At 43.3% G+C, this 12,246-nt stretch overlaps 1 protein-coding gene across 3 annotated transcripts in view; it reads left to right on the top strand.

Moving 5' to 3' along the window:
• Nucleotides 1-11,240, top strand: part of LOC138671401 (serine-rich adhesin for platelets-like) — a 45,236-nt gene extending 33,996 nt beyond the window's left edge. For all 3 annotated transcript variants that reach the window (XM_069759544.1, XM_069759543.1, XM_069759542.1), the window contains exons 2-3: nucleotides 2,633-3,642; nucleotides 6,897-11,240. In XM_069759544.1, coding sequence (XP_069615645.1) covers nucleotides 2,758-3,642; nucleotides 6,897-7,892 — 1,881 coding nt within the window. In that variant the 5' untranslated portion in view covers nucleotides 2,633-2,757 and the 3' untranslated portion in view covers nucleotides 7,893-11,240. The remainder of the gene's footprint in view (nucleotides 1-2,632; nucleotides 3,643-6,896) is intronic.
• The last annotated feature ends 1,006 nt before the right edge of the window (nucleotides 11,241-12,246 follow it).

Raw genomic sequence — 12,246 nt, 5'->3', positions numbered from 1 at the left:
GTATCAGCAGAAACACTGCACCCCGCTGGGAGTTTAATCGCAGAGCAGCTGCGTGCAGCCGTACATCACCAAGCACAATGCTAAGCGTCGGATGCAGTGGTGTAAAGCCGCCACCACTGGACTCTGGAGTTCTGTGCAGTGACGGATTGCACCTCTCTATTGGCGTCTTATGGACCTTTTCTGTTCCCTTTGACTGTGCCCAGTGCACAAGGTCCATAAAGACTGAGAACCTGAACGGCTGCACAGAGCCCGGCTTCAGCCCCATCCAACACCTATAGAGCAGATTGTGAGCCCGACATCTCCCCAATATCAGGGTCTGACTGCACAAATGCTCTTCTGGACTAAAGGGCAAAAATTCCCACCGACGCCCCCAAAATTTTATAGAAAAGTTACATTATTTGACTCCAGGTGCCCATGTGCATTAGAGAAAAGTCTGAAAATCCTCTGTAAATGTCCGCGAGCATTGCCCAACCATCTAATGTGTACAGTGACGAGCAAAAGGGTATCAATGATTTGAACTTGACCTTCAGCCTCCATATCTCACCATCCCCTACTGCCTTGATCGTGAGACCGCCATCATTTTAGCGACAATCTTTGGATATCTCATACATAAATGTGAATTGCAGCTATTTAGCATATGATTAGTGATGCAGATTCTTGTCATGTCGCTGCATTGTTACTGTGTAAAAATCTAAATGCAAATTTTTACTATTTTGTAAATCCCCCCTTTGGCTTTCAGCTCTGTCTGGATCCTTTTGCTGTCGATCAGATCCAACCATGTCTCTACCGATATCTGATCCCAGGTCTCTTCTACACGTTCACCATGTTGGTGCACACCGGTCGCCTCACTGGGGTCTGTATACAGTTTGTTCTTCATCTCTACCCACAAGTGTTGGATTAGGTTGGGGTCTGGGGACAATCCAGCTTCTCTACTTCATTGTCATTGACCCATTTCTTCCCCAATCTCGTCGTATGCTTCGGGTCGTTGTCCTGTTGGAACACTAGTTGTCCTATTCATACCCATAGTACTCGATGTACGAAGTAACTCATCTTGTAGGACACTCACGTATAGCTCAGCACTGAGACCACCATCGATCCTGGCCAAGTATCCAACTCCTCCACCGAACTTGACATTTCCTTCAATTTCTCGATCAGGTAGCCTCTTTTTCCCTTGTTTCTTCCAGACCCATTTGCACCCATCAGAGCGGTCTACTGACTTTTGTCTCATTGCTCCAAATCACCCATTTCCAATCTTCTACTGTCCACTTTTCTAATTTTTTTTGCAAATTCGAACCTATGCTTTTTAGGATGATATTGAAGTTGAGGCTTCTTCGCCTATCTCGGCCACCATTCCAGACTTGTGTAATGTGCCTTGCTCAGACGTCTGTGATCTCACTATTATGAAGCATACGGGCCGCCTCCACTGTCGTAATTGTCACGTCAAAACTGATAGACCTTGGGATGAGCCGACTTGTTGACTCCGATATTTTGCCTGGATGCCCACCTCTTGGTTTCTGAATAGATGGACAGACTTCGTTGTGCATTTTTCCAACTGTCATGGCGCTCACATGATGCAATTCAGTAGTTTTCTTGGCCGACAGACCGCTATCGATTGAGCTGGATTATGATGTTTCTCTTTTCGTGGGAAATCATCTTCATGGCTTCTCCTCGATTCTAACCAGTGAGTTTTCACTTAGGAATCAACATAATAGCACACTGAGATATTAGGGAATGTGAGGACAGGTTGTGATTTGTAGCATTCGGGAAGGAAAAGATTATTCCACCACCAGGAGCAAAAAAGTAACAACGCAGTGACATGACGAGAATCTGCAGAACTAATATGATATGAGATATGCAGGATGATTGTCTATAAAATGATGGTGGTCTCATGATCAAAGCAGTAGTGGATGGTGAGGTACGGAGTCAGAACAGTCTTACCCTTTTGCTCGTCACTGTACGTCTCGTGATGGCAAAGTTCTGGAAACACAAAAAGGAGCCATGATGGATTTCACAAAAAAAATGAAATAAACTGACAGACGGGTGTAGAGGAGACTGGAGGGGACACGGGAGTCTGGACAGGCTAGTGGGGACTGGAAAGGAAGGAAGGGTCTGGCGGGAACGGAGGAGACAAAAGTTTTGGGAGAAGACAGAAAAGTCTGACGGGGACAGAGGGGTTTGTAGGGGGACCGAGTATTCTGGAGAGGACAGAAAGATGGAGAAGGACACAGAGCAGTCAGGATGGGCCACTGGTCTGGAGAAGGACTCCATGGAGGAGGCACATGGGTCTGGAAATCACAGGAATAACATTTCACCCAATGGGCATTCAGCTACCAGCTATCATAGGAGTATGATTAGATATACGGAGGTGCACAAAGATGAAGATTGACGAAGGCTCGCAGCTTGATACTGCAATATTGAATCTGTCTCTTTATTTGCACAATTGTATTTACTTGAAATCATTGCTTTTTGTAAAGAATCCATATTTTGAGCCTTTTATTAACGGCTTTTGCTTCCATTTTTGGTGTCTTTGAGAGTCCCAGCTCCTGGGCCCCATGGGTACGGACCCACGGGATATAATCCACATGTCTAGTGTTATTGCTTCCACATCACACAGCTGCTCTTTGTCTTTTAGGTGTGAATGGACGACTCCGTATGGACCTAGAGCCCAAGTTATACAAACATGATTTGGATCTTCTCTGTATCGTTGTTTTAACATGCTGACATCTACAGTTCTGAACTGACAAACACTACAATACCATGGCAGACGCTTCTCATAATGTTCCATTTGAGCCGGAAGTTTGTGGTTACTTCTTTCAGATACCTGAAAAAGCAGAAGTGAAGAGAGTCCCGATGTCAATGTTGTCAACCTCAGTTCAGCAGAAAATAACCCGTCTGGGCGGCAGCATCGAGACTTCTCATGTCATAGTTGTGTCACCAATTACTATGCAAAGGTTCCCGAGTAATTGCAAAGCAAAGAAGACGTTGGCGAAAACAGCGGCCAAACATCCCCAGGTGACATCCAGTTACACAAGCCAACGATCTGATAGAAGATCGTCTTTGAGAAGGGCAGACGCAAGGACCAGGGAAGAACAAGGGACTTATCTGGTTCCCGTGAAATGTTTCAGCGACATCGCTCACGCTATTTTACAACTGTCCCAAATCAACAACCCAGAGAAGTTGAGCGTCAAGAGTGAGTTACAAGCCCTAGGCGACTCTCTCAATATTAGCCAACAGGCGATGATCAAGATGGAAGCCACCGCTCTGTACATGTGCAAAAATGTCATGTATTTACTGCCCAAAGGGAAGAAAGCAGAAATAAAAGACGAAAAGTGTGAGGCACAGGAAAAAGTTGTGAAGTCAGAGGTCATCAACTCTCAGCAACAGGTCACAAACTTCAGGTTTGAGGATTTGGAACAAAGAAATGTCCCCAAAAATTCACAGCTAAAGATGAAAGAACTGAACAGAAATAGTGAAGGAAGAAACGACGACCTGGGCTGCGTATCACTCCGGAATTCCACCTTTCTGGAGCAGCAAAACGGCAGATCAGAATCCAGGGCAACGGTTGTAAAATCGTGGGATGAAGACTCGAGTCCCTCCAATGATCGCCCATCCTCAAGACCTTCCACCGAAGACGAGCAGCAGGTAAGTCGTGAAATTCCTCTTTCCACTGATTGTGCCACAAGACCAAAGCAGGGCTGGATTTTAACAATAGTGTTGTGCTACAACTCGTGAGCTGCTTGACCGTTGTATTTCTGCCTACAGCTCGTATGAGATCTATTTGGGATTATTTTTACAGCTAAATCAAAGCTCTAACAGTTGTGAGAAAATGAGTCCCACAAATGTATCCTGTGAGAACTACCCCAAAACGTCTTTCTGTTTCTTTGCTCATGACATTGCCCACCAAAGTCACTTTTCCACCATCTTCAGATTTGGGGTTCTCAGGTCTGTTTTTTTTTTATGCACTGCTTAACCCCTTCATGACCTTGGGATTTTTCGTTTTTCCGTGTTCGTTTTTCACTCCCCTCCTTCCCAGAGCCATAACTTTTTTATTTTTCCGTCAATTTGGCCATGTGAGGGCTTATTTTTTGCGGGACGAGTTGTACTTTTGAATGGCATCATTGGTTTTAGCATGTCATGTACTAGAAAACGGGAAAAAAATTCCAAGTGCGGTGAAATTGCAAAAAAAGTGCAATCCCACACTTGTTTTTTGTTTGGCTTTTTTGCTAGGTTCACTAAATGCTAAAACTGACCTGCCATTATGATTCTCCAGGTCATTACGAGTTCATAGACACCAAACATGACTAGGTTATTTTTTATCTAAGTGGTGAAAAAAAATTCCAAACTTTGCTAAAAAAAAAAAAAAAATTGCGCCATTTTCCGATACTCGTAGCGTCTCCATTTTTTGTGATCTGGGGTCTGTTGAGGGCTTATTTTTTGTGTGCCAAGATGACGTTTTTAATGATAGCATTTTGGTGCAGATACGTTCTTTTGATCGCCCGTTATTGCATTTTAATGCAATGTCGCGGCGACCTAAAAAACGTAATTCTGGCGTTTCGAATTTTTTTCTTGCTATGCTGTTAAGCGATCAGGTTAATGCTTTTTTTTAATTGATAGGTCGGGCGATTCTGAGCGCGGCGATACCAAATATGCGTAGATTTGATTTTTTCATTGACTTATTTTGATTGGGGCGAAAGGGGGGTGATTTAAACTTTTATATTTTTTTTTTATTTTTTTCACATTTTTTTTAACTTTTTTTTTTTTTACTTTTGCCATGCTTCAATAGCCTCCATGGGAGGCTAGAAGCAGGCACAACGCGATCGGCTCTGCTACATAGCAGCGATCTGGTGATTGCTGCTATATAGCAGAAATGGAGGTGTGCTGTGAGCGCCGACCACAGGGTGGCGCTCACAGCCACCGGTGATCAGTAACCATAGAGGTCTCAAGGACCTTTATGGTTACCATGCTGACGCATGCGGAAGCGGTAGTTAAATGCCGCTGTCTGCGTTTGACAGCGGCATTTAACTAGTTAATAGGTGCGAGCAGATCGCGATTCTGCCCGCGCCTATTACGGGCACATGTCAGCTGGTCAAAACAGCTGACATGTCCCGGCTTTGGTGCGGGCTCACCGCGGAGCCCTGCATCAAAGCAGGGGATCTGAGCTCGGACGTACTATCCCATCCGAGGTCAGAAAGGGTTTAATGAAAGAAAATCCAAATCCAGAAATAATGTATTTTAAGTTAACCTGAAGGATGACCTAAGAGACCTCGGACACATCTACATGTACTATTAATAATGGAACATCATAGAAAAAGATAATATTTCATTATAGCTTAAAAAATATAATTAAAAATAAAAGAGTAAAAACAAAAAGCTTGTATTAAAAAAAAAAAAAAGTGAAAAAAAAATACACTAAGATTAAAAGGGCGAGAATACACATGCCGCCCCCCGAACAGTCTCATTTAGATGTGTGGAGCTGCAGAAATATCATGTATTCACCATTAGGGTTTATTTCCAAGGGGCTGAGATGGAAAAGGAAAATTGTTGCAGTTTCCAGCAGCAATGAAGAATAAGAGAACTTATGAGACTATCCAGTGAGAAAATGGTCTGGCTCTGAAGATTTCCTCTCCGCAGAATGTTAGAAGTCGCTGTGTTTTTAAGCAAAATCTGCACATTTTTTCCCACTATAAAATGAGGATTTTTCTGCATCGTTTTCATCAAGGGAAATCTGGTCACGGTATATGAGATCGACCCTAAGCCTAAAAGTCAATATATCTTGATCTCCCTCAATAAGACATTACTTGTTGGATATTGAGCTGTGAACACACCAAACCTGGGAGATGCCGGCCGTGATACACAGCCAACATCTTGCTTCAATCACTCCCCAACTTGGACGCCATCGCAGTGGCTTCCCATGGGTTATCCCGGCAGCCGAGCACCTGGTGAAGACCCCTGTAACTCCCATCTACTATCGAGCCCAGAGCGGGGCGTTCTCCATAGATGAATGAATGCCATTGGAAGTATATACCACAATATCATTATAAATACAAAAAAGTCTGGAAATTCAAATGCTCTCCCCTAAGAATGAAGACATTTAAATAATAAGCAGATCGGTATCACCGCGTCCATAAATGTCCGACAAATGGTAAACACCATAAAGAGAAAATCCGAGCCCCAGTACCGCGTCTTTATTGGTCGTCCTACTAAAACCAAAAAAACAATGTATCTACCCTAAACATGTATCAATAAAAAAAACATCAGCTCCCCATGCGAAAAAAACAAGACATCACACTGCTCCATCCACAGAAAAATAAAACGGCGCTCAGAAAATGGCAACACAAACCCCTTTTTTTTTTACTGGAGAAGTTTGGTATCGCCATAATTGTACTTAGGTCATTTTTTTTACCGCACAATGAACACGGTAAAATCAAACCCTTCCCCCCACCACAAATGGGTGGATCCAGCATTAGGGGTTCACAGACTTTTTGCTTCATAGATATCATAAGTAAAGCCTCATTCACACGTCCGTTTTTCTCACACGAGTTGTATCAGTGTTTTTCATGAATAGCACTCGTATTCATGATTTTTCTTGGACCGAGCGGTTGGCACAAAATTGCAAAGACTTCTTTGAGTGTCGATATGGGTCTTTATAAAATCAGACAGTCTGAGATGTCATCCGACTGTTCGAATGGAGATGGTGCAGTGTGGTTTTTTTCTTTCTATGTATGAGAAAGTCTGAAGAAACTCGGATAAAACTCTGACCGAAATCATTGATGAAACTCAGTCAGTTTTCCTTGCTCGTGAAAAAGACTGATGTGTGAATGAGGCCACAAACACAAATAGAAGCTGGATTGATGTTTCTGTGAGATGACTGAATTTTGTGGCTTCTTTTTCTCCAGATTTCTTTGGAACAATCAGGAGGACCAAGAAAAAGAAAATGTCACTCTATCAGCAACGAGGAAACTTCTATAAAGAAAATTTGCCAAAGTGGTCCTGGCTCAAAAAGCGTTCCCGCCAGTTCTCCCCTCCGGACACGCTCGTCATCTTCAAAGGCTTCTTCTCTAAGGGATCTTCAGGAGTTGCCACCTTTATTTTCAGATGCAAATAGTCCAGATCTCAAGGATTTGTCCCCCAGTCCACACTCGTCATCTTCAAAGGCTTCTTCTCCGAGGGATCTTCAGGAGTTGCAACCTTTATTCTCAGATGCAAATAATCCAGATCTCAAGGATTTGTCCCCCAGTCCACACTCGTCATCTTCAAAGGCTTCTTCTCCAAGGGATCTTCAGGAGTTGCAACCTTTATTCTCAGATGCAAATAATCCAGATCTCAAGGATTTGTCCCCCGGTCCACACTCGTCATCTTCACAGGCTTCTTCTCCAAGGGATCTTCAGGAGTTGCAACCTTTATTCTCAGATGCAAATAATCCAGATCTCAAGGATTTGTCCCCCAGTCCACACTCGTCATCTTCAAAGGCTTCTTCTCCAAGGGATCTTGAGGAGTTGCCACCTTTGTTCTCAGATGCAAATAATCCAGATCTCAAGGATTTATCCCCCAGTCCACACTCGTTTCCTGCGCTCCCGGGAGCTCACCCAACTTATGGAGATTATACGGCTCCTCCTCATCTGGAATCCAAGTCCAGTGAGTCAGAGTCCAGCAAGCGTTCTGAGCCGGGAGACACCGCCTCTTTACATGACACCCTTCCCATCTCAAACTATTTAGAATCTCCGTGCTCCTCGCTTCTAGACATTGATGACACAACAAGGGACGAGAGAACTCAAAAACTTCTCGCCCGTGTGAGGGAGTGGAACAAAAGAGTTGATGATATGCGGCAAAAGGAAGACGTGAGTGAGATTATCGCAGAAATACAAGACGTGCCTAAAGGGGAGCCCCACTAATCTAGGAGGATGAGGGGTGGGTTGCACCTCTGGGACTGGCAACAGGGCGCTAATATAGAACCAGGAGTTCCTCAAAGAGTAAATGAAGAGGTCATGGGGGTTCAGTGGTTTTACCCCATGATCGCTGACCCAGGATCTAACCAAAGTCATGGGACCTGTCCTTAGATTGGCTGGCAGCAGGGACCACCTAAAAGTCTGCCCCAACATTTCCCTATGCAGTTTACACTACCTGGTAGTCCTACCTTAAAAAAAAAAAAAGTCAAAATAATTTTAATACATTTTGTAAAACAAACAAAAAAAAAAAGAAATAAGGAATAAACAAATATTTGCAATATTAAAGTTGTAAAATCTAAAAAACAAAAAGTATACAATAAAATAAAAAAATTCCTTTTACTCTCTACAGCCAATGCAATAAAAAAATGACATGGGCAAATTTTCTGGGGTTTTCATACGTGCGGTCTTCAAAGCTCTAGGAATTTTTTCTCATTTGAATATTATTTTTTTCCCTTTTAGTTATTTATAGATTGGGCCTAATTTTTTAGGTCATTTCCTTTGCTTTCATTTTTCTCACCTGACCGTCAGAAAATATATATCTATATATATTTTTTTATTCTTTCTTTTTTTTTTTTTTTTTCACGGACAACCGAGGAAAAATTTGAAAAATGAAGAAATGTCTGTTTTTTTATTTATTTATTTTATTTTTTTTACAACCCCAAAGCAGCACTGAGCTCCACTGTATATCGTGCTCCCGCTTCCATACCAGTAATGTTTGTGTCCTCTGTGGGGCGTCTGTTCATCTCGTGCAGCTGCTTCTATATAATGGCGTTCTACAACGTCGTAATAAATCACTGCGGACCACGCCAACTTTTTAAGTCTTTGAGCAGTTTGGAAAAACAGAATAAAAAAACAGTGTCAGAATTAAGTTTTTAATTTCTGTTTAAAAAAAATTCTAGGAATTATATAGTTATTTTTGTAGCCAGTAAAATTGAACACCCCCTACCCCTCCCCCCCCCCCCCCCACAAAAACAAAACAAAAACAAAACATCACTGGGCAACAACAGCAAAAACTTCTAAAGTAATTGCTCTGTGCCCCCTGATGACATCAGCCTCGTCCTTGGGGGTCAGTCATCAGTGATAATCACCACAAGTCCCAGCAAACATGGTAAAATTCCAGGAGGCTCAGTCTATGTTCTATACAGACGCTTCCATCAACTTGACCAGAAGCGGCATTGTCCGGATACAGATCGGGCCCCTCTGGTGCTGGAAGAAAGGAATGCAGAAGAAACTGATGCTGACCGTAGTAGAAAAGTAATTTCAACACCGAGAGCCAGGAATAAATACAGACCCCAGACCTGCACAAATACAAAGACCGAGAGCCAGGAATAAATACAGACCCCAGACCGACACAAATACAAACACCGAGAGCCAGGAATAAATACAGACCCCAGACCGACACAAATACAAACACCGAGAGCCAGGAATAAATACAGACCCCAGAACGACACAAATACAAAGACCGAGAGCCAGGAATAAATACAGACCCCAGACCAACATAAATACAAAGACCGAGAGCCAGGAATAAATACAGACCCCAGACCTGCACAAATACAAACACCGAGAGCCAGCAATAAATACAGACCCCAGACCTGCACAAATACAAAGACCGAGAGCCAGGAATAAATACAGACCCCAGACCTGCACAAATACAAAGACCGAGAGCCAGGAATAAATACAGACCCCAGACCTGCACAAATACAAACACCGAGAGCCAGCAATGAATACAGACCCCAGACCTGCACAAATACAAACACCGAGAGCCAGGAATAAATACAGACCCCAGACCTGCACAAATACAAACACCGAGAGCCAGGAATAAATACAGACCCCAGACCTGCACAAATACAAACACCGAGAGCCAGCAATAAATACAGACCCCAGACCTGCACAAATACAAAGACCGAGAGCCAGGAATAAATACAGACCCCAGACCTGCACAAATACAAACACCGAGAGCCAGCTATAAATACAGACCCCCGACCTGCACAAATACAAACACCGAGAGCCAGCAATAAATACAGACCCCAGACCTGCACAAATACAAACACCGAGAGCCAGGAATAAATACAGACCCCAGACCTGCACAAATACAAACACCGAGAGCCAGCAATAAATACAGACCCCAGACCTGCACAAATACAAAGACCGAGAGCCAGGAATAAATACAGACCCCAGACCTGCACAAATACAAACACCGAGAGCCAGCTATAAATACAGACCCCCGACCTGCACAAATACAAACACCGAGAGCCAGGAATAAATACAGACCCCAGACCTGCACAAATACAAACACCGAGAGCCAGGAATAAATACAGACCCCAGACCTGCACAAATACAAACACCGAGAGCCAGGAATAAATACAGACCCCAGACCTGCACAAATACAAACACCGAGAGCCAGGAATAAATACAGACCCCAGACCTGCACAAATACAAACACCGAGAGCCAGCAATAAATACAGACCCCAGACCTGCACAAATACAAACACCGAGAGCCAGCAATAAATACAGACCCCAGACCTGCACAAATACAAAGACCGAGAGCCAGGAATAAATACAGACCCCAGACCTGCACAAATACAAACACCGAGAGCCAGGAATAAATACAGACCCCAGACCTGCACAAATACAAACACCGAGAGCCAGCAATAAATACAGACCCCAGACCTGCACAAATACAAACACCGAGAGCCAGGAATAAATACAGACCCCAGACCTGCGCAAATACAAACACCGAGAGCCAGCTATAAATACAGACCCCCGACCTGCACAAATACAAAGACCGAGAGCCAGGAATAAATACAGACCCCAGACCTGCACAAATACAAAGACCGAGAGCCAGGAATAAATACAGACCCCAGACCTGCGCAAATACAAACACCGAGAGCCAGCTATAAATACAGACCCCCGACCAGCTTCCCTAAACTATGGTAATACAGACCACCTAAAATATAGACCCCAGATCAGCCTCATAATAATACAGATCCCAGACCCTTAAATAAAATCTAACCAGATTAGAAATAAAAGCACAAGACTTCCAAACTAAAATAGACCACGTCTAAACTGAAAAACTATAGAAACCGTTCACAAACGCTGGATGTAAAGAGTATAGACGTATTGCGGGGTTCTGCGGCCCCCCACACTGACTGGATAATCACCTGTAGGGATCTCCGTCCTGTACAGGTATCACCGGAGGGGGCTGGTTAGGGATTCTGTCCGGACAAATCCTTGTAAAATGTATTTTTATATATTGGTTAAGTAATCATTTTTAATAAAGTTGAATACAATAAATGTGATTTTCGCTTTTTGTTGCTGAGAATGACGCGCTACGTTCTCTCTGCAGTCGGAGAGCATTCGTTTATCTGATGTTCTCCTTATACACAGTAAGTGACGGGTAACACACTGCCGCACATCATATATCACAGGACCAAGTCCCCCTTTGGGGCTAAAAAAAAAACCGGTTTAACAATTTTTTTAATGAAAAAAATCTACCGTAATCTAAAAATTTAAATCCCATTTATTCAATGAATATAAATATAAAAATGACACACACTATTTATTTCCACGTCCATATGGGTCTGAACGCTTCAAATATTGATATTTATTACATTTTGAATTCAGCAAAAAATAAAAATGGACCTTTTTTTTTGGTCAACGAAACGTAATAAAAATCAATATTTGAAGGGTACATGGATGCAAAATATGTGGTAAAAATGTACAGTTTGGGCACATATCAGGGCTCGGAAGGAAAGGATCACTATTTGACTTTTCGAGCACAGATTTGTCAGGAATAGACTGCAGGTATCCATGTTGCGTATGAAGACCTACTGAGTAGGGATGAGCGAATGCTCGGTGCTGTTATCACTCCTGTATCACTGTGCTCGCATATGTACTTGTTACTCGGTGAGTATTGGCCGGTGCTCGATGTAAAACTTGAATGCCCGCATGTTTAGTGCCTGTTCCGCAGCCAATAAGCATGCAGGGATCGCCTGCCAGTCACTGTAATGCCGTAGCCATCTTGGTTGTGGCATTACTATGATTGGCTCACCATGTGACTTCATCGGGGAAAGGACACATTTACAGGCGCCGCCAAGCTCGGCACACTGACGCCACTGCACAGCTCTGTGACACTTTGTATTGTCCTGGCCGGTGTGTGCACAGTATAACGAATCAGAGGCCTGTAGTGATGATACTGAAGCTGAGCCGTCATACTAACAGTCCTAAGGGGTAATCCTCTGTATCACATGCAATTAGCCTAGGGAGGGAAATAGAGAGAGGAGCAGGGACAGTGACAGAA

The sequence above is a fragment of the Ranitomeya imitator genome, chromosome 3 (assembly GCF_032444005.1).
Source record: "Ranitomeya imitator isolate aRanImi1 chromosome 3, aRanImi1.pri, whole genome shotgun sequence".
Lineage (NCBI taxonomy): Eukaryota > Metazoa > Chordata > Amphibia > Anura > Dendrobatidae > Ranitomeya > Ranitomeya imitator.
The sequence above is the reverse complement of the archived record's forward strand: the minus strand, read 5'-3'. Positions and strand labels throughout refer to the sequence as shown.